Source organism: Trichosurus vulpecula, chromosome 9, assembly GCF_011100635.1.
Source record: "Trichosurus vulpecula isolate mTriVul1 chromosome 9, mTriVul1.pri, whole genome shotgun sequence".
Taxonomy (NCBI): Eukaryota; Metazoa; Chordata; class Mammalia; order Diprotodontia; family Phalangeridae; genus Trichosurus; species Trichosurus vulpecula.
Window position 1 is genome coordinate 48,601,951 of NC_050581.1, and position 22,398 is coordinate 48,624,348.

The 22,398-nt window shown below is 39.4% G+C and overlaps 1 protein-coding gene and 1 pseudogene across 1 annotated transcript; one reads left to right on the forward strand and one right to left on the reverse strand.

Annotated features, from left to right (window-relative positions):
* Nucleotides 1–3,230: 3,230 nt before the first annotated feature.
* Nucleotides 3,231–22,240, forward strand: TVP23A (trans-golgi network vesicle protein 23 homolog A). Its single transcript, XM_036738984.1, has 7 exons — nucleotides 3,231–3,426; nucleotides 4,849–4,928; nucleotides 19,471–19,615; nucleotides 20,382–20,471; nucleotides 20,681–20,809; nucleotides 21,121–21,249; nucleotides 21,678–22,240. The coding sequence occupies exons 1-7, from the start codon at nucleotides 3,418–3,420 to the stop codon at nucleotides 21,735–21,737; spliced, it is 642 nt and encodes a 213-aa protein (XP_036594879.1). The 5' UTR covers nucleotides 3,231–3,417; the 3' UTR covers nucleotides 21,738–22,240.
* LOC118831594 lies at nucleotides 7,747–8,188 on the reverse strand (annotated as a pseudogene).
* Nucleotides 22,241–22,398: the final 158 nt, after the last annotated feature.

Sequence of the window (22,398 nt, forward strand, 5' to 3'; positions counted from 1 at the left end):
CTTCCCCAAAGAATGAAAACTCCTTGAGGACAGAAACATTTTCAATTTTATCTTTGTACCCCTAGCTTTAATAAATGCTTGTTGTGTGAATTGAGGCAAGGGAGACCTGGGAGATCATGTTAGTGTCTTCTCTTAACTGCCCCAGTTGGTTCTTGGATTAACAACCAATAATAGGGCTGATCTAGTAAGAGGCAACCTGCCACTGAACAAAGTGAATGCAAGCGTTTATAATCTATGTGTCTGAATTCTAAGATCAAATGTCAGTGGTTTTTTTACTGGTCGCACTTTTTGGATGATCTATGCTTCTTTTCCTTTCTCTTTGTACAGATGTGGAGAATTGGGGATATTTTGGGACATTAACCACAACTCAAGGGCAGTTAGTAACAGTTAGGCAAAAAGTTGGGTTTCTATAGGTGATTTCCCAGCCAGACATAACCATCTATGAGCCTTAATTCAATATATAATCTGTTGGCAATTCTGGGGAGAAAAAAAGCCCCTAAATTTCTGCTGCCTTCTCATTTCTCAATGAGCCCCCTTTTCACTATGCTTGCCATTTAGTTTCCATTATTAGCCACTACTGAAGACCTTTCAAGTCCTAACCTTTCTCAACTGTCATATCTGACTTTCAGTCTCTAAATTTCAGACTGACATTTTGAGTTGTAAGATATAAAAATTTGTGGTAGAGATGAAACCCACTTTTCTCCAAATTACTAGAAAACCCTGTTTCTAGACTCCAGAAGGAGGTGAAACCCACTATTCTGGCTACCATAAACTATTCATCTCCAAAATAAAGTGTTCAGTTTACTCTCTAATCCTCTAAGGAGTGTATATGTGTTGGGGGGGGGGAGGAGCTTTGGTTAAGGTATACAAGATTTTCTTAATGAAGTTTAAGACCCTCATTAATGATTCTGCTTCACCCAATAGCATTACTCTGATTGCCTACGGGTCAACTCTGAACCTTCTGGCCTCTGGGTCATTATTTAAGAAAAACTCTGATAGTAGGTCATAGTATGTGTATGGAACTTTTTTTTTCCTCCTTGAAAATTAAAAGCAAATTCTTCCTATCAACTATGTCCTTACTTTTGCCCCTTCCTTAATCAGACCACTCAATTGAATTGTAATGGGAAAGCCTTAGATCATACTTAGATCTGCCCTTATTGGTGGTTTATACAAAGCATGCAATGATATTCATTGCTTGGTTCCAAGCCAATGTGTGGAACTTTGGAGAGAATACTTCTGGCCATGAAAGAATTAGGAGGCCATTCTATATGATAATGAAAAGACTTTTAATTGGCTTAGGAGCTGGGGGGATTGATAGCATGTTTGAGGCACTGAATGTACATTCAAAATGTTAGAGCAGAGGGGCTTTTGAGTGAGAAAGGATTGCTGTGAGCTACATAGTGAGGATCATGACTTTTTGTGACAGAAAGCTGCCTTATCTCCCCAGTGAGCATGTCCCTGAATATATGGTACCTGTTTATTTCATGTTTATTCCTTCCTAATCTTGGGCAAGTGAGCATGTAGAGACAGAATCGACCAGGTTATGACCGTGTGAGCTTTGAAAGGTCGGAAGTGATAACACAACACCCCTCAGTAACCTGAGTTGGTAGCAGAGACCACCAGAGCCAGTGATGCAGCAGTTCTATGACCTGGTTGACCCAGCCTTGCAATGGATTGACTCATCAACTGAGACACTGAATCCTGTAAGGAGCCAACATACCTGAGCAAGGCAGTGACTCTCCCACTGACAACATCTGGCCCCAAACAAAACTTGGTAAAGACTGTTAGAAGGAAGAAACAGATTCTCAGGGCCAGTATTTCTCCTTGAATTCACATATTCTCTGTATGTATGCCTCAATAGCATGGTTCTTTAAATTCATGCCCATTCTTCAACCCCATAAACTCCACTCCTATGGACTTTGTATACAAGGGGATGACAATGCCTCCCTAGTTTGGGGAATATTTTTGTTTTCTAACTTCTGTCTTTGCTATACCTGTTCAGAAAATACTCTCTTATAAAAGCTAATTGAAGTCAATTGGCTGATCAATACTGAGAGGAATACACTGGGTGGCAGTTTGTGATCATATGAGAAATCATAATCCTTCAGGGTTACCTCTAGAATCTTAAGAAAAGCAGTAATTGAGTCATTTGAACTTTAGGGGCCCAACCTGCTAGGGTAAGTTGGGGGATTTATTCAGCATCCTGTTAGACTTCGAGGATATGAGATTTAAAAAATTAATTTTCCATCTATCTCCACCTCTACCCTTCATGAATTATCTGTCACCTCACCCTCCACTGATGGCTCCCACTCATAGTCCTTCAATAATTCCTTCCCCTTACCTCCTCCCCAGCCATCCAAAAGTGGAATGAGCTCTCCAGCAAGGACATAAGCCCCCTCCCCTATCACTGAAGGTTTTCAAGCAGAGTCTGGATGACCATTTGTTAGAGATATTAGAAGGGGGTATATCTATTCAGATTGTTGGAGAAGATGAAGAGGTAGAGTAGAAAGAGATATGCATCTGAAGTCATAGGACCTGTGTTCTAATGCAGCTATGCTCACTCCTGGTGAGAGACCTTAAATCTGTTCAACTCTCTGATGAATTAGATTGTAAGTTCCTTGAGGGCAGTGACTGACTTTTGCCTCTTTGTATCCTTGGCACTTAGCACAATGCCTGGCACATAGCATGCACTTAATAAATGTTGATTGATTAGTTCTCAGTTTCCTCATCTGTAAAGCTAGGGAATTGAACTAGATTTCTAAGGTCCCTTTCAACTCTGAATACCATGCTTGAGACCTGGGAAACACCTTAGCTTAAAAAGGCCTAGGTCTCCTACCGTGTCTGGGGCCGTCTCCAGTCCTCCTGATCTATATCTTGCCACTCGACCCAGATGGCTCAGGAGGAGAGAGTGAGGCTTTGCACAGCCCTGCCTCACTTAAATCCAATTCATTTGCAAGTCATGACGTCACCTTCCCGATGTCATGGTCCTCTTCAAGACAAACAAGTATGCTACCTCTGTGATTTCCCCAAATTTTTGAAAGTCTGATTCTGTGACTCCCCAAAGTCGCCTCCCCACCTTGACAGCAGTACCATCCGCCCACTTCAGCCAGAGTCCACCTTTCCTGGAACATCTCATTGGTCACTCACTCTCTCCTTCTTCCGAAGGCCCCGCCCCCAGCCCAGGTCTCCGGTGCGCTGGACCGCCAATCCTGCGCCTGCGCTCTGGGGTGTGGAGGGCGGCCCCTTAGCAACTGGTACCTCCGCAGCCGAAGCTCAACGCGCTGCGCCCCACCTCCATCCCATCCCACTTATGCCCCTGACCCTTCTGCCCAGTGGCGGCTGGACATCAAGACAGAGAAAAAACCAGGCCTTAACCTAGTTGCGGATTGGGCCGGCCTACGGTGGCCAGGTGGGAAGATGAAGCAGGTGAGGTGATGGAGGATGGGTTCGCCTCCGCTTTAGAAGTGAGAGAGTGATGGGAGGGGCCTCGAAGGATTGGCTGGGGCGTGGGGGGCGGGGGGATGTTGTGGAAGGGAGGGAGGAAGAATGGGAGACACCAGGTTGAGAAATGGTGGGGGTGGGGAGCGATGAAGGAGTGTTGTGAGGGGCTGGAGTAGGGCTGGAAGGGGTTAGCGAGGGAAGTGAAGGGTTGGGAGGGGACATGGAGGAAGGAGGCGGGACCGAAGGAAAAAGAAGGGGGCAGATGGGCTGGAAGAAAAGGGATGAGCGGTGCTGGAGCTGGGATAGAAGGAGAGGGATGGGAGGGGTACGGGTGGGAGGAGAGAAAAGGGAGAGGCTGGAGGAAAAGGCCGAGGAAGGGCTCAGGTAGTGGGAGAAGGATGGAAGGGACTGGGGCATAGGGAAATGAGAGGGGCTGAGACCGTGCAGTAAAGTGCCTGGCACGTAGTAGGCATTTCACTTTATACCTGCTTGTTGACTGACTGGCTGACCGACAGTAAGGGAGGGAGATAAGAGAGGCTTGTGGTACAAATGAAATTGTTGTTCGTCCTTTACTCGAAGAAGACCATTGACATCATGCACAGGGGGATAAATGAGGGCTGGAAGTAGTGGTCTCAAGTAGATAAGGGCAGTTCATAGAGGAGTCATCCGGGAGGGTGATGGGGCAGAGGGTTGAATATGAAAGAAGAGACTGAACTCAAACAAGAAGGTGGGACAATGTGTGAGATCCTAACAGAGTAAGCTTTTACTATAAAGTGGCCATTGTGTGTGTGTGTGTGTGTATGTGTGTGTGTGTGTGTGTGTGTGTATGTGTGTGTGTGTGTGTGTGCTCTTACTATTGCTGTACCTGCATCTTGAGACAGTATGGTAGAACAGATAAAGTATTGGACTTTGAAAGACCTGGGATAGAATTCCACTTGACACTTATATATGACCTTGGAAAAGTCACAACTTCTCTGGGCCTCAGTTTCCTCATCTGTAAAATGGAGGAGTTGAGCTCCATGACCTTTACTAAGGTTCCTTCCAGCTCAAAATCTATAACCTATGTGTATGACCTTCTATGGTTTCTATTCATTCCTTTTGAGACGCCAGAAGAAATTTAAGGTTCTAGTACCTAGGGGATTCCTAAAGTTATGGACTAATGTGGTATGGGACAGATAATATGGTTCAGAAGTGTGTAACATTATAGGATCAACAATTTAGAGATGGAAGGAATCATACAGGGCGTTTAGTCCAGCTTCTTCATTTCACAATTGAGGAAAGAGGCCCAGAGAAGTTAAGAGACTTGCCCATGGTCACACATATGGCAGAGTCAGATTGATCCTGACTCTGAATCCGGGACTCTTTCGACTCATAGTAATGGCTTTCTTGTTTTTTTTTCCCTCCTAGTCCTTGGTAGATGACACAGAGGATGTGTCTCTTGATTTTGGAAATGAAGAGGAATTGGAATTGAGGAAAGCCAAAATCAGGTACATTCAGATAGTCTTTCCTAGTCTAGGAAATTTTAGTTCTAGCTATGTGACGATGATGGATGTTTGATTTGGGGGAAGTCATTTGCCTTCCCTGAGCCTTAAACGTAAAATGAGAATAGCAGGACAGACATTCTAAAGAATAGATAAACCTTTATAAATTACTGCAATTAAGAGGGAAAATGAAAAATACACTGAAGTAAGAGACATACCCAGCTTTAGTCTTGAGTCATACATAAACAAGCTGTGTGACTTTGGGGAAATTATTTCACTTTTCTAGACCCCAATTTCTTTTTCTATAAAATGATTAGATGATTTCTAGCATCCTGTCCAAGGCCTAAAATTTTGTCCCATGGCCAAAAATGGTACTTCTAACTCTAGCTGGCCATATCAACAAATCAAAGTATTGATTAGGAGGACTAAGTTCCAGAGTATGAACAGCTTCAGTGGGAAAATTGCTACAAGAGAAATAAATCAAAGCGTCTACCTTAATAGGAGAGATTTAATGTCTTCTTATACAAAGGGCACAGTATAAAATAAACTAAGGAAAGGATATAATGTCTGATGATCATGCTATCTTCTCTTTTAGAAGGCCATTTGTTTTCCTGAAACAGGATTGAGTTTTATCAGAACCAGCAGGTTTTAGAGAACTTGCCTGGGTTTTGACTTTGGAGAATAAATCATAGCCACTTTTTTTCTTAGCCTTAAAAATCTATTTAAAAATGAAATATAACAATGTAAGCAGCTCCAACAGAGATCAGGTTATTTCATTTTAAGGAACATTCATGATTACCAAGGAAAATAACCCACAGAATCAAGGAACTAAACAAATTTCAGTTCTCGTTGATTAAAGCAGGAAATTACATATTATGAAATTAACTCCTTGCATCTCTTTTGGTTTAACTTCCCTTTATTGTGTTTACTTAACATCAAATAAATTGTGGAATCTGAGCCATCTGGAAGATGGGGTAACTTAAATTTGGGGTGTCTTCTGATGGGTCAGTGAAAGGTACAGCTGGAGTACATTCCATTTCCTGCCTTCTACCCCAAATCCACACACTACCTCATTTGTCCTATTATCTAAATACAATTATATATGAATCTTTACCTCACCAGTTTGGCAGATGTTAGAAAAGTGAGTAAATGGAGTTTCTTAAGGAGAGTTAGGTAGGATTTCTTAATGAATGTCTTCAAATAGAGGGGAAGGATCTTCACTCCAATCCAAGAAATGGATTCTCCTTCATATCACAGGAGGTTAGAGGACCCAACCAAAATTATAGCAGTCAGCTGGAATCATCCAACTTGTTCTTGCAGGCATTCTGCTAGTTGGATAGGTTGGCTTACCACCTGACTGGAACTCTCTTCTCTCTTGGAACTTATTTTCAAAAAGGAGGAAACATTCCCATCTCACTTTTAGAAGTGAGAGAGCAAGACTTTTTTGTTGAGTGGGTGAACGTTTTTGCTTTGGTATTTTATCACTTTTTCTTTCTTAGAAGACTTAAAGATATTCTACTTGGCTCCAGAGAGCAGAACTGAAACAAATGGATGGAAGTTACATGCAACAAAAGCTTCTTTTGGCTCAGCAGACAAACTTCCTTACATTTTATGGAGCTAAATCCTTTCTTTTATGATTACCTTCCCTCCATCACTATAAGTGTTTAAGCAATAGTTATATAATCATTTATGAATTTTTTAGAGGCAAGGAGTTGGATAAATATTTATTGCACAGAGAATTGGAGTAGATAACCTCTGGGAGCTCTTGAAGCTATAGGACCAAAGAATTCGAACTGTAAGAGACATTAGAAGGCATCAGTTCCAACCCATTCATTTTATAAAAATTGGAAATGTCCATAATTCACTTTATGGACGTATTGGAAATTTCCATAATATGGAAATATGGAGATGCCACAAAATTCACTTTCTGGAAACTGAAGTCCAAGGACTTGCAATGCTTTGCTTAAGGTCATCCAAGCAATAAATAACAGAGTTTGCATTTGAACCCAGGTCCTCCAACTCCAGATCCCATATTATTTCCACTGTGGCATGCTGCTTCTCTGATTTTGGTCTGATTTTTATTTTTCTTCTATCTTTCTGGTGTTCACTTTGCCCTGCCTTCCAGCCACTTGGTGTCCTGACATAGCTCTGTGACTGCCTAACACTCCCCATAATAAACTTATGCCCAGACCCCCTCTCCTACCTCATGTGTTTGATGTACCAAGAGTATTTCTCCACAAAACTCCTATTCTTTCTCTGTTAGGAAGAATGCAAACAGATTAAACTAATTTTCACTCAAATATGAATGACTCCTACCTCACAGGACATTTATGAGTAGTAGGTGGGGCACTGTCTGGGAAGGGAAAGACAAACAATAGTTTGGGTGCTAGAAATGTTAAAGAATATGTGCATGCCAGTGGAGTCCAGTTGGTCTGAGCAAATACCCAGAAGTGAGAGCCAGCAACAGTTAGAGGACTCTATCTAATCTATCAAGTCACAGCACCAGTGATTAGGGCACATGACATGAGCCTGAAAACAGAGATAAAGTGTATCTGGAGTACAGTAGAGATAATTGATCTGCCGAAGAATAGTACAGTGTCAGAATGGGCATCTGAAAAAGTCATATGTCTTATCCATAGCAAATGGAAAATATCCTTCTGTCTGACTACCAAATGTGATAAAACCTGAGAATGTTATATACATTAACATAATAGGTACTACTTTATAAATAAGTCTTGTTTGGGAAATGGTCTTTCAAAAAAGCACTTGGAGGTACAAACAAATGTGTCAAATGATCACAATTTAGTGACTCTCAGAAAAGCTGCTAATCAGACTCAATGATGCTCTGTTTGACAATTTCCTGGAAGTTGGAGTTCTCTATCAAAGCTGCTACTCTCTCCTTGTCACTGATTTGTTTCTATCTTCTTCTGTGGAATGGGGTCCTTCCAACTTAGGTTTGAAAGGTAAACTCCTCTGAAGTTTTACTTGTCAGCAAAGGCCAATAAGAGTGACCAGAGGGCAATGAGGTGTGAACCTGATAATAACCAGATAATGCTCTTCATGTATCTCCTTAACTTCTACACAACTTTCTGTTACCACTTTTAGTTCTTCTGAAGTATTGGGCTTCTCTGGGTCCTGGATGATTTTAATTAGATAGTGAGCCTGTAGCGCTTTCTTCTCCACGATCTGGGTCTGCCATGCTCAAAGAGCCTCAAAAGCACCAGGACTCTGCTCAGTGTCCAGGAAAGCAGCTGGGACAACTCCATCCCACCATCCCTGGTGCTGGTCCCACCTGAGCTACCATCTTCCCACCACCCCAGAGGAGTTTTCAATTTCCTCATTTGTTCTTTTCTAACTTCACTCAAGAGTCTAATTTCCTTTTTGAACCATTCTGGAACATTGTGCTGAGGTTTCATGCTCTTTTGGGAATCCATAGGGTTTTTGCTTCCTTAGGTGGTGGTTCAGTTTCCTTTGCTTAAAAATATTTATTTAGAAGATTTTATAATCTTTTGGATATTTTGGATGTTTCTTATTTTAGCATCTTCTCTACTACTTCATCTCTTTGGTTTTTGATTACATTTTCTTCGTCTTGAAATTTTTTGTCCTTTTAGCCTTCTTCCTTTGCTAACTTTCTGACTCTTACCCATTTGATGGTACATTTACCTCTGGGGCTAGACTACAAGACTACTTCAGTCTCCTCCCATGTTGGGGAATTTGCTTATCACCAGTTTTGGCTTCTGCCCCTAGTAGCTTCTAGAAGTTCAGGACTAGATATGTTTAGAAATCAGTACCATTTTCTTCCATGTCAAAATTCAGTACCTGTGGGGCAGCTAGATGGCGCAGTGAGTAGAGCACTGGCCCTGGAGTCATAAGAATCTGAGTTCAAATGTGGCCTCAGACACTTGACACGTTTACTAGCTGTGTGACCTTGGGCAGGTCACTTAACCCCAATTGCCCTGCCTTACCCCCTTCAAAAAAAAATTTATTACCTGTTTCTTTCCAGTGCAGCTATGCACAGTGGCTTCCTACCTTTATTCTTTAGTTCCTTGATTGTGCTAAATGAGTACTTGCTGCCTTTTGTGAAGTTAGTGGAGTTTGGGTTGGGTATTCTAGACAGTCTTTGTATCAGACTCCAAGGTTTGCCAACCTGGAGGCCATCCTAGTCAGCATGAAACCTGATTTCCCCTCTTCTGTACCTCTTCATCTTCCTTTCCAGACTTCGCTTATTCCATTGCTTATTGCAACAGGATAATACGGGAAAGGCAGGTTTGGATGTGCCAGCAGAGATTTTGCTGCAGGAAGGAAATTCCTGAGTGGGTCCAGAAGCAGAATCCATGGATTGGTTTGTGTACCCATTTACAACAGAGAGGCTGGTAGGGGAGAGCCACTAAATAGGGGTGTTGTGGATTAGCATTCTATGTTGTTAATTTGTAAGGCTATTTTTGCTTTTTGAAGTTTCTTGCTTTCTTGTCCTGTGTCTATTACTGCTTAAACTCTACCTTAACCTCTTAGCCTTTTTTTTTTGAGAGCTGAGGGGACTGAAGTAAATGTCCAGTCCTCCAGCTTGTAGGTCACAAGGACCAGAAGCCCACACGTTATAGTATTTAATAAATGCTTGTTGAATCTATAAAAATAAATTGTTTTAGTTCAAGCTCCCTCTTAAAGCCCTCTTCCCTTATTTAAGATAATAGACTGCAGTTCTCTAGTATGTGTCTTATCCTTCTGAACTAATTACATTTTAAATATTTCTATTAACTCTATTTGTGCACAAGTTAGCACTTATTTGAAGCAGTCCTTGGTTTAAATATGGTGTTTAAGGTGTCCTCCTGTTTCTGCAACTACTCTAATGAGTCTATGTGCTTGTGTCTCACCATACTTTTATGGCATGTTTCATTTTGAAGCCATCATATTAATACATTAATATTGGGTAGTTGAATAAAAGGTTTGGCTTTGTGCTGCTGAACAGCTGCATGGTTGAAATATCCACCAAATTGGATCCCAACACTTCCCTGTCCCCCACTCATAGAAGACACTAGAATGATTGCAGGGCCTAGAGTAACATGAAGAAAAGATTGCCCAAACCAAGTGTGTTTATTTTGTTTCCCTTTATTGACTTGGATGGGTTTTGTTCATTCACCTTCCAACAGAGCATGATGTCACTATAAAGAACAGAAACAAGTGAGAAAAGTAATATGTGGTGATTGAGAAGGGAGCACAAGCTTTTATTCATTTCCATACCCAAATCTTTATTATTATGACCATTAGTGGGAATATATGAGTACTCATTTATGCCACCTACTTAGGAGTATCAAGTAGGTCAGAAATAGAACATTTTCCCTAATTTGGATGGAGGAGAAGGAGGAGGAGGGGAGATATGACACCATGTTTAGCAAAATGAAAGAAGGATATGGGATCTAGACCACAACAACATAATGTAATAATGATGAGTAGATTTAATAAATTGAAACAGGACAGTTGAGTAGAAAAGTTAGTCACTTATATTGTTTAACTAAGTTCTTTGGCTCAAAATAAAAATGGTTAATCACGACAGTGTAGATATAGCTTAGGTCTGTCAATTGTCATAATCTGATTTCTGTTATTTCTAATTTAAGGATACTGATTTTTTTGGTCTTGACAAGTATTAATCCCTTTAATATGTCTTTAAAGTAGAAGCCTGCTTTACTGAATTAGAAGGAGCAGATAATTTCTGAAGGGGCAACTAAGTTGGTATTTTCTTTCATTATGAATATACTTAACAGTATGTGGTTTTTATAGATAAGTATTACAACACTTTTTTTCTATAGTATTTAGGACAGTAACACTATTCTTAATCTGTCAAGTAACTCAGCCCCAGGAAATAACATTTGTTTTAAAAGTGGAGAAACAAACCTAATGTTGTCAACCTTGACAACACTTTAATTAAGTAATTTTCATTTCCTCCTTTCCACATGTGTCCCCACATTTAGACATTGACATACTAGTTGGTCAAATAGAGAAGAACTGCTTGGCTCATTAGTTTAACTCTATAACAAATTATTTTATTTGTATGTTAAAAGAAAAGTAATGAATTCTTATTGGTAGAAAAGGAAAGGTCCTGCTGGGAAAAAAAAATGAAAAAGAAAGATGGAGGGGTGAAGAGGCAGAGATGGGAGAAGGTAGCAGAAGGTAGCCAGGCTGAGTTTAGAGTGGATTCCATAAATAAGAAAGAACAACCCACTATAGGCTTTACTTTGAGGAGTAGGGCAGGGAATATGTCGAAGGAGAAAAGGAAAGCCTTGTCTTATTTGTTTTTATGAGTTATAACCCATGTATTTTTGCAGTGCTGAGAAGTGAATCTACTCCCTTCTGTAAAGGAACATACATTTTCACTTGTAAGATTTTGCTTCTGCCTTAGTGTAGTATCCTTTTTTGTGTGAAAGTAGGGGAAATGCTTAAACCTGTTGGGTTTACAAACTTTACTAATACAAGATCTGTAGGCATGAAAAAGCAGGTTCTAGAGATTGGGGGGGATATAAACTGACCCTAAAGAATTTTTAATATGACCTATTCCAAAAGAATAACATGTTTAAATAACTATCCTGTTTCTCTTGGGATCATTTTTATTTTTGGTCTGGACCTGTGGTTTCAGTGGTGTAGGGTAAGGGAGTCATATTTACACATGCAGATCAGCCACTGGTGTGTAACTTGGAGTCTTAAAGCAGAGGTTCTTAACTTGGGCTATGTGAACTTGGTGTGTGTATACACATATCCATATATGAACACACATATATACATACATATTCTATATATGTGCATATATATTTATACGATATGCCATATGCATTACTGCATTTCAATATATTTGATTTCTATTGTAATCCTAAAAGCACCATTCTGCGAAGGTAACCACCACAGGGCTTCATCAGATTGGCAGAGGGGTCCATGACACCAACAAGGTGAAGAACCCCTATTCCGCATCTTAGAGAGTTGTTTGAAATAGCTAAAAGGCTAAATGGTCTAAGAAGGGTGATATAGTACTTTACATTTATGTCTTAAATAAAACCTTGATTAACCAGAATCCAGTTGACCAAGACCCTAAAATTGTTGGTATTCCTGCCCCGCCCCCCAATACCTAGCCTTAATGAGAGAGAAAAACAAGAAAACAAGTAGACATCAAGGATAAAAAACTTCTGGGGTATGTCTCAGGGTCAGTGTATTTTGAGACAATCTCCTAAATTTGTAGAGATAGCTGATCCTCAGAAATGATTGAACTACTGTAAGATCCTCAGTTATTCCAGAAACATTCAGTTAGTATGAGACAGCTTTATGTAGTAAAAAGTACTGGACATAGAGTTGAGGAGACCTCGGTCGTGTCATAACTAAAAACCCCAAGAGACAGAGTTTCTGGATAATTAATAATCAATTTATTAATTAGGCTAGCTAGCAATCAATAAATTGATGGTCAGGGGTTTCTCTTGGTAACCAAAGACCCTACATGGAACCCTGAAATGCCTTAAATCCCTTCTGAAAGGGAAGTCCCCTGGCAAGAAAAACTCAGCCCTGATTTAATGAGAAGGTGAGTTAGAAGTCTTCAGTTTCTCCTGCTGAGAATGTGGCTTGTTGTTGAGACTTGGCGGCCTCAAGGCATTTCCATCCTGACCTGTCTGGCTGTTGTTCTTCTTCATGAGCTGACTTGCCCTAAACTCTAATGGAGGTGGATCAAGGAGGCGGGGTTCTTCCCCCAGGCAAAGGCTCATCCAGACTGGATTCTGTTCATACTCTGAACAGAAATTGGGTTTCCCAATTGGGTGGAGTCCTACCCAACTTAGTAAATGAGCATGTATCTTGAGGACTAGGCACAATCTCACCTGGTCATGCCCTCAGACATGGCTGACTAACCTTTTCAGAAGTTGGATTTTAACAGAAATAAAAGGAAAAGGGAAGATCAAAAATTAATAATTAGTTATTAATATAATAGCATAATATTGGTTTCTCCCAGTTAGAATCTCACCTCAGACACTAGTTACTAGTTGTGGGACCCTGGGGAAGTTATTTAACTCCTCTGAATCCGTTTCCTCATATGTGAAATGAGGGGGTTGTTACTTGATGTCCTCTGAGGATCCTTCTAACTCTGCTTCTTATGATCCATAGCACACTATACAAATTAAAGCAGGAAGCAATACAGTAGAAAGAATTAACAAGGTTAGAACAAAAAAGGCCTTCAAGTTAACTCTCATTTAACTTAAACACTTGAGGAATGAGTATTTAGATCAAATGAGGGTTAACCAGGGTCTTACTTTCTTTCTTTTTTTTTTTTTAAATGCAATTTATTTATTTAACATATTTGGTTATCAGCATTGATTTTCACAACATTTTGAATTACAAATTTTCTCCCCATTTCTACCCTCCCCCCCACTCCAAGATGGCTTATATTCTGGTTGCCCTGTTCCCTAGTCAGCCCTCCCCTCTATCACCCCCCTCCCCTCTCATCCCCTTTTCCCTTCCTTTCTTGTAGGGCAAGATAAATTTCTACGCCCCATTGCCTGTGTATCTTATTTTTTAGTTGCATGCAAAAATTTTTTTTGTTTTTGAACATCTGATTTTAAAACTTTGAGTTCCAAATTCTCTTCCCTCTTCCCTTCCCACCCACCCTCCCTAAGAAGTTGAGCAATTCAACCTAGGCCACACATGTATTATTATGTATAACCCTTCCACAATACTCATGTTGTGAAAGGCTAACTACATTTTGCTCCTTCCCAACCCATCCCACTTTATTGAATTTTCTCCCTTGACCCTGTCCCCTTTCCAAAGTGTTTGTTTTGATTCCCTCCACCCCCATCTGCCCTCCCCTCCATCATCCCCCCCCGCCCCCCCCCCCCCCCCCCCCCGCCTTTTATTTTTTTTTTATCTTCCTCCCTCTTCTTTCCTGTGGGGTAAGATACCCAACTGAGTATGTATGGTATTCCCCCTCAGGCCAAATCTGATGAGAGCAAGGTTCACTCATTCCCCCCTCACCTGCCCTCTCCCCTCCTCCCATAGAACTGCTTCCTCTTGCCACCTTTATGCGAGATAATCCACCCCATTCTATCTCTCCCTATCTCCCTCTCTCAGTATGTTACTCTCTCATCCCTTAATTTCATTTTATTTCTTTTAGATATCTTCCCTTCATCTTCAACTCACCCTGTGTCTGCTCTCTCTCTTTTACATATATATATACACACACATATATATACATAAATACATATATATACACATACATACACATAGATATATACATAATACACATTCACTTATATATATACATAAACATATATATACACACACACACACACACATATATATACACACACACACATATATATATACACACACACATATATATATACACACACACACACACACACACACACATATATATATATATATATATATATATATATATATATATATATATATATATGCGTATTCCCTTCAACTACCCCAACACTGAGGTCTCATGAATCACACTCATCATCTTTCCATGTAGGAATGTAAACAAAACAGTTCAACTTTAGTAAGTCCCTTGGGATTTCCGTTTTTTGATTACCTTTTCATGCTTCTCTTGATTCTTGTGTTTGAAAGTCAAATTTTCTATTCAGTTCTGGTCTTTTCACTGAGAAAGCTTGAAAGTCCTCTATTTTATTGAAACTCCATATTTTGCCTTGGAACATGATACTCAGTTTTGCTGGGTAGGTGATTCTAGGTTTTAATCCTAGCTCCATTGACCTCCGGAATATTGCATTCCAAGCCCTTCGATCTCTTAATGTAGAAGCTGCCAGATCTTGGGTTATTCTGATTGGGTTTCCACAATACTCAAATTGTTTCTTTCTGGCTGCTTGCAGTATTTTCTCCTTGATCTGGGAGCTCTGGAATTTGGCAACAATATTCCTAGGAGATTTCTTTTTGGGATCTATTTGAGGAGGCGATCGATGGATTCTTTCAATTTCTATTTTGCCCTGTGGCTCTAGAATATCAGGGCAGTTCTCCTTGATAATTTCCTGAAAGATGGTATCTAGGCTCTTTTTTTGATCATGGCTTTCAGGTAGTCCAATAATTTTAAAATTATCTCTCCTGGATCTATTTTCCAGGTCAGTGGTTTTTCCAAGGAGATATTTCACATTGTCTTCCATTTTTTCATTCCTCTGGTTCTGTTTTATAATATCCTGATTTCTCATAAAGTCACTAGCTTCCACTTGCTCCAATCTAATTTTTAAAGCAGTATTTTCTTCAGTGGTCTTTTGGACCTCCTTTTCCATTTGGCTAATTCTGCCTTTCAAGGCATTTTTCTCCTCATTGGCTTTTTGGAGCTCTTTTGCCATTTGAGTTAGTCTGTTTTTTAAGGTGTTGTTTTCTTCAGTGTATTTTTCAGTATTTTTTTGGGTCTCCTTTAGCAAGTCATTGACTTGTTTTTCATGGTTTTCTCGCATCCTTCTCATTTCTCTTCCCAATTTTTCCCTCTACTTCTCTAACTTGCTTTTCCAAATCCTTTTTGAGTTCTTCTATGGCCTGGGGCCAGTTCATGTTTTTCTTGGAGGCTTTGGTTGTAGGCTCTATGACTTTGTTGTCTTCTTTAGGCTGTATGTTTTGGTCTTCTTTGTCACCAAAGAAAGAATCCAAAGTCTGAGACTGAATCTGGGCGCGTTTTCGCTGCCTGGCCATATTCCCAACCAACTAACTCGACCCTTGAGTTTTTCAGTGGGGTATGACTGCTTGTAGACTAACGAGTTCTATGTTCTACGTTTGGGGGGGAGGTGCCAGCTCTGTCAGAGCCGCACTCCTCCTTCCCCAAGGACCCCCAGTCCAGACTGGGCTTAGATCTTCAGCAGGCTGTGCACTCCTGCTCTGATCCGCCACTTAATTCCTCCCACCAGGTGGGCCTGGAGCCGGAAGTAACAACAGCTGTAGCTGCCCCACCTCCGCTGCCCCCGGGGCTGGAAGCCGAACCGTGAACTCCTTCCACTCCCGCAGCTTTTCCCACTAACCTTCTCCGCAGTCTTTGGTGTTTGTGGGTCGAGGGGTCTGGTAACTGCCGCAGCTCACCTATTCAGGGCGCTAGGGCCCCCTCTGCCCGGCTTCTGGTCTGGATTGTCCACGCCGCTCAGGCTGGGCTCTGCTCCACTCCGTTCCCAGCTCCCAGCTCCGTGTGTAATAGACCTCACCCAGAGACCATCCAGGCTGTCCTGGGCTGGAGCCCTGCTTCCCTCTGCTGTTCTGTGGGTTCTGCCGTTCTAGAATTGGTTCAGAGCCATTTTTATAGGTTTTTGGAGGGACTCGGGTACGGAGCTCACTCTAGTCTGTGCTTACCAGCCGCCATCTTGGCTCCGCCCCCAGGGTCTTACTTTCTAAAAGCATTTAGTATATTTCAAAGGTTGGCTTTTCAAAGTTTACAAAGATAATACAACTGCCAAAAATTGTGAAAACTCAATTTTTATTTTTTATGTAAATAGTATTTTATTTTTTCCAATTACATTTAAAGATAATTTTCAGCATTCATTTTTATAAGATTTTGAGTTCCAAATTTGTCTCCCCGGCTCCCCAAGATGACAAGCAATGTGATATAGGTCATATGCAATCATGTTAAACATATTTCCACATTAGTCATGTTGTGAAAGAAATATAACAAAAGGTAAAAACCACAAAAAAAAAACCCCAAAGAAAGTGAAAATAGCATGCTTTGGTTTGCATTCAGACTCCATCAGTTCTTTCTCTGAATGTGGATAGCATTTTTCATCATGAATCTTTTGGAATTTTCTTGGATCATTGTGCTGCTGAGAAGAGCTAAGTCTATTATAGTTGATAGTTATACAGTGTTGCTGTTACTGTGTACAATGTTTTCTTGATTCTGCTCACTTTACTCAGTATCAGTTCATGTAAGTTTTTGGTGGTTTTTCTGAAATCCACCTGCCCATTGTTTCTTATAGCACAACAGTATTTCATTACATTCATATACCACAACTTGACAACTCAACTAAAAAAGATCTCAGTGGCTAAAATAATATTAAGTAAATATCCTGATGGTTTCAAAACAGATCTTGCCTCATTCTGTAGAATAATATGAGTAAAAATATAGCCTAAAGCAAAAGTATTGAATACACACCCTCCCATTAGTTCAGATGGGAACTCTGTATCATATAAGCCCATTTCTTTCTTCTTACCAGTTTTGTATTCTGAGAAACTATTAATACTTTCCTTTATCATCTCTCCTGACCTAATAACAGTTGTATCTAATATTTCATATCCTTATTTTGAATACCTTTGGTATTCTGTAATTGTAAGAAAAAAAGTATTGTCTAATTCATTGACTAAACATTTATTTAAATGCTACTGAGAGATTTCACCTTTGGGCTAATCAGTGTTTAGACCCTCTCTAATAGTGCAGATCGAAATGATCACCTTCCCATTCCGTGGAGTTCTTGTCAGTCTTTCCATAAATTCCCCAGAGAGGGCCTGAAATGCTGAGGACATCCCTTGAGCTCACGTAATAATCATGGATCCCAACAGAGCACTCAGGCTGTTCATCTACTATTCCTTCTTTGTTATTCATTGCCATCCTACCACCTTTTCCAATTATATGTGGTTTCTGATGTCTCCTATACTACTTACTATAGCCAAATCAATGATAATAATGTGGAATTTGATAATAAGCAGCTAGAGGAAGTAGATAGAGTGCTGGGTCTGAACTCATCTTCCTGAGTTCAAATCTGGCCTCAGACACTAGCTGTGTGACCTTGGGCAAGTCACTTAACTCTCTTTACTTTCCAAACAACGGATAGAATGACAGAAGATAAAGTTGACAATTTTAATTACATACAATTGGAACATTTTTAGCACCAAAAACCCCAATGAAGCTAAAATTAGAAGAGAGAATGATGGGTGTGGGGAGTGGGAATCTTTGTAGTAAGTTTCTCTTAGGTCTCATTAATAAGATATATAGGCAACAGGTTTAAATTTACATGAATGAGAGCCATTTCCCCATTGATAAGGGGTCAGCAGATATAAATAAGCAGTTTTTAAGAGGGAGAAATCCAAGCCATCATTAGTCATATGAAAGTTCGCTCTTCATACCCTTCAGATGTGCAAAGTTTACAAAAAAAGGAAAATGACAAATGCTGGAGGGACCGTGAGAAAAGGAGTTCATTAGTGCACTGTTGGAACAGATGAGAATTGGTCCAACTGTTCTGGAAAGCAATTTGGAATTATGCCCCAAAGCTATTAAATCCTTTGACCCAATGATACCACTATTAGATGCAAAGCCCTAAGAGATAAAAAAAAAAGGAGTCATGTATACTAAAATATTTATAGTAGCTGCTCTTTTTGTGGTGGCAAAGAATCAGAAAATGAAAGGGTACCCATCGATTGGCGAATGGCTGAATAAGTATATGAATGTGATGGAATACTATTGCATTGTAAGAAATGATGGGGATGATTCCAGAGAAACCTGGGAAAACTTATATGAACTGATACAGAGTGAACAGAACCAGGAAAACAATTTCTGCAATAACAACATTGTGAAGACATACATTTTAAAAAAAATTAGGAATTCTGATCACGACAGTGATCAGCCACAATTCCAGAAGAATCACAATGAAACATGTTGCCTACCTTTTTATAATTGAATGATGGACAGAGTCCAAAATGAGACATAATTTTTCTGGCCATGGAAAACAGGGGAATTTTTTTCATTTAACTCTATTTTTTTTTAGGAGGTTTTGTCTTTCTTGCTTTCTCAAAAGAGAATGGGAGGGAGAGAATGCTGATCTTCATTTGAAATTTTTTTTTCAATGACTCACCATTTTATTTGTACAAAATAGTGAATAAACATACTCTGACTAAGAAAAAATACCCGATGGTTTAGGGCAGGTTTTAAACAAGTCCTGTTTTGAAGCTTCCATTTTGAAGACTTGGGAGTATGAAATTATTTTTTAGAAAGAAAAAATAAAAATATACACAATGGTTACAACGATACAAATGGGAAGAACAACCACAACAAAACAGTTGGAAAAGGAATGTTGCAGAATTCTAACAAACAAGCTTGGCCTCAAAGAGAGATGTGAGAAGATACTCTCCTTTAATTTTTTTGTAGTAGGAAGGTGGGAGAAGGGGATTCATGGGTATGGAATATTGCATATTTCATTTTCTTTTGATGATTTGATAAGTTTAGCTGAATTTTTTTCCTTTTCTAAAATTTCCGTTGTAAGGGATGACTCTGTGGGAGCGGGGAGTAGAAGCATGGGGAAAATCTAGGCAATGTAGAAACTAAAGATACCATGGGGGAAATCTATGCAATGTTAAACCAAAGGTATCCATTTAAAAAAACTACAAAAGATGCATTAGTATCAGTAGTGCTTTTTATTTGACATTTAGCTGTTTTCCATCAAGTCCACAATCCAAATTTCCAGCTATCATAAAATATATTAAAGTATCTACATTTGAATAATGCCAATTTAGGGACAGATTCTACAATCCTGGACTAACAACGTTTTCATATTTACCTATTAAAGCTAGTAAGTGTTCTGGATTATTTCCCTAGGCATCCACTGGCCACCTTTTTCCACCTCTTTTTCCGAGTGAGTGCTATCATTACCTACTTGTTCTGTGACTGGTTCAGCAAAAGCTTTGTTGCCTGTTTTGTCACTATTCTACTTCTTCTGTCCTTTGACTTTTGGTCTGTCAAGGTAAGACAAGTCTTGCACCAGCAATGGATTTGTTTCCAATAAGTTTTGTAATCTTTATCTGCTGATTGTGACTTTTTGATTCATTTGAATATGAAAAAAAATACAATTTGGACAAAGCTCTAGGTTTGGGATAGAGACCACACCTGAGATTTCATTGATATAGGGAATGCTGGGATGAGGAAACTCCTTCTACCAATGCGGGGTGGTGCCTGTGCAGTTTATAGTCTTAGAGAACTGCCCAGGATGCTGAGATGAAGTGACTTGCTTAAGTGATGATTGAATCCTGTAGTTCCAGCCCTCTATACATCTGCTACTCTGGCTAAAACTGCTATTAAATATTGAAGGATATGGAAACAGTGTTACCTAAAGCTGGTGAAAAGTTACAGCATTTACTTTTTTACTGATGGCAACAAATAAAAGTATCACACCTGTGAACCTTAGCGAGGCTGGCAGTTCTGTTATCTACTGGATTCTGGATGATCCTGTCTCTCCTGTTTTAGAAGCTGATCCTGAAATAAATGGGTCAGACTCTATCACTTATTCTTTTTTTTTTTTTAACTTAAAACAGATGTCACTAAAAACTAATTTTAAGAAAATAGCATGTTTCAACCTCCCTTCCTCTTGTCCCCATGACACTTAGTAATTCTGTGACTTACATTTTACCTTCCATTAAAGGGGGGTTACTCTTTCTGTGTGGCATGTTTATAATAACATACTAAGCTAAAGGAAAAGTGCATCTTATAGTTAATTTGTCCATTTTCATTAGAATGTGACAGGAAGACTCATGGTTGGCTTACGCTGGTGGAACCAGATAGATGAAGATGGAAAAAGTCATTGGATTTTTGAAGCCAAAAAGGTATTAAGAATTGAGTTAAGGAGAAACAAAAAACTGTTAAATTTTTATATTGGTTTGTTTCAGGATTTGTACCTGTCTTGATTCCTGCCCTGCACAAGATGTATCCCTACTGCCTCTTTTCTGGTACATGCATATTGTGAATAGTACAAGTAAAGTCAACATAAACCACAACATACCACATTTTAATTTGAACCACATTCTCCTAACAGGTCTCTTTAAATAATTCAACTGGAACAGAAGCTGAGGCTAGAATCTTCTGGCTTGGTCTAATTATCTGTCCATTGATCTGGACTGTATTCTTCTTTAGCACCTTATTCTCCCTGAAGCTCAAATGGCTCGTAAGTCATTAACATCTTCACTCAAAACTTTTGTTGTCTTCTTAAATCTTGTAGTCACAGGAGTTGTAGGGTTTTGAAATACCATTTTAAGGCTGCATTCTGCCTCTGATACTGAGCCCATTATTATGAGTGCGTAAGTCAAAGTACTTAAGTATACCTAACGATGAGGCTATACTGCCAAGATCTGGTTTATCCAAAGTTGAAACAAAATATTAATAGTAAAATGAAACCACATTCCATAGTTTTCTGAAAAACAGGATGAGGACAGATCAAGGTGGTCTTTTTTTTAATAATTTTTTTTTTCTGAATAGGCACTTGTGATTGCTGGAATCTCCCTCCAAACTGCTAATCTCTATGGATATATCCACTGTAAAATAGGAGGACAAAAAAGTATTACTAAAGTCACATCGAGGTTTCTATCCCAGACAGTATTTCAAAGAGTAAGTTGAAGGTCGTTCTCTATCTTGATTTGGGGCTAAAGCCTAGGAAGTATATATCAAAGGAAAGAGCCACTTTATGTATCTACATACCACACCTCAAGTTTTTAATAGTTTGCATGTAAGCCAAGCTAGCACTGTTAATTTCAAAAGCTTTAAATACTATTAAGGAAGCATCTTCCGGGAAATACATCTAGATATGTTGATCTTAAATTTTGAAGAAATTAGTTACAGGATGCCTTTTATATCCAAACTGTGGTGTCTTATGATGATGCTTATTAATACAACAGTCCTGTGGATTAATAATCCCTTTCTTAATACTTAAGTAAGGAGCTATTGGTTAAGTTACCAAATGTTCCGTATGCTTAAATTACGCTTCTATCTCTCTACATACGTAGTAATAAAATATCAACATATTTTCCATTTCACAGGAGTGTCAAGATGAATTTCAGAAGCCTGGTCTAGAGAGAATGGAAATACACAAACATTAAATGAGAAGCAGAGGCTCATTACCTCCAGAATAATGTTCTACCAGTAACCTAGCATTTGTGATCCACTATGTCATTTGGCTCCTTTTCAACCTTCCTGGTCTTAATGTATCTTGAACAAGCTATGCATACTTCTTGACTTGGGTCCCATCTAATCCACATCTTCCCACCCCACTGAAGCTTTTCTTGGCTGCTGCCATTATGCTGTCCTCATATGAATTTGTAACTCTTAAAATAAGTATCTCTTACATGGTACTTACATGCCACCTTTTGACTTCTTGCTAGCGTAAAGGAAAAATGCTAGACTACGATGACTGGTTCCATTCTGAACTAAATTACTTACTATTTATTATTATATCAAGTAAGCTTCCCTTTTAGCAAAATGGAGATAATATATGTTATGCTTCTCAGTGTCATGAGAGTCAAATGAGAATATATGTAAAAGCACTTTATTTAAAACTTCTACACAAATAAAAGCAAAACAGTGTTATTGTCCAAACCAGACAGTATACTCCTTGAGATCTCTGTTTTCTATATCTTCCTCAGTGCCTGGCACATAGTAGGTACTCAAGAGTTTATTAAATATATAAATAACCATTTGTTGGATTTTGATTAAAAACACAGTTGGCAATTCTGACACTTTAGCAATTTTATAAATGGTAGC

Bases quoted from the DNA above. Each gene is read 5' to 3' on its own strand.
- TVP23A (XM_036738984.1), top strand. The intron at 20,810-21,120 runs GTAAGTCATTAA...TTTTCTGAATAG, and splicing joins CCCTGAAGCTCAAATGGCTC to GCACTTGTGATTGCTGGAAT. The intron at 21,250-21,677 runs GTAAGTTGAAGG...TCCATTTCACAG, and splicing joins CCCAGACAGTATTTCAAAGA to GAGTGTCAAGATGAATTTCA.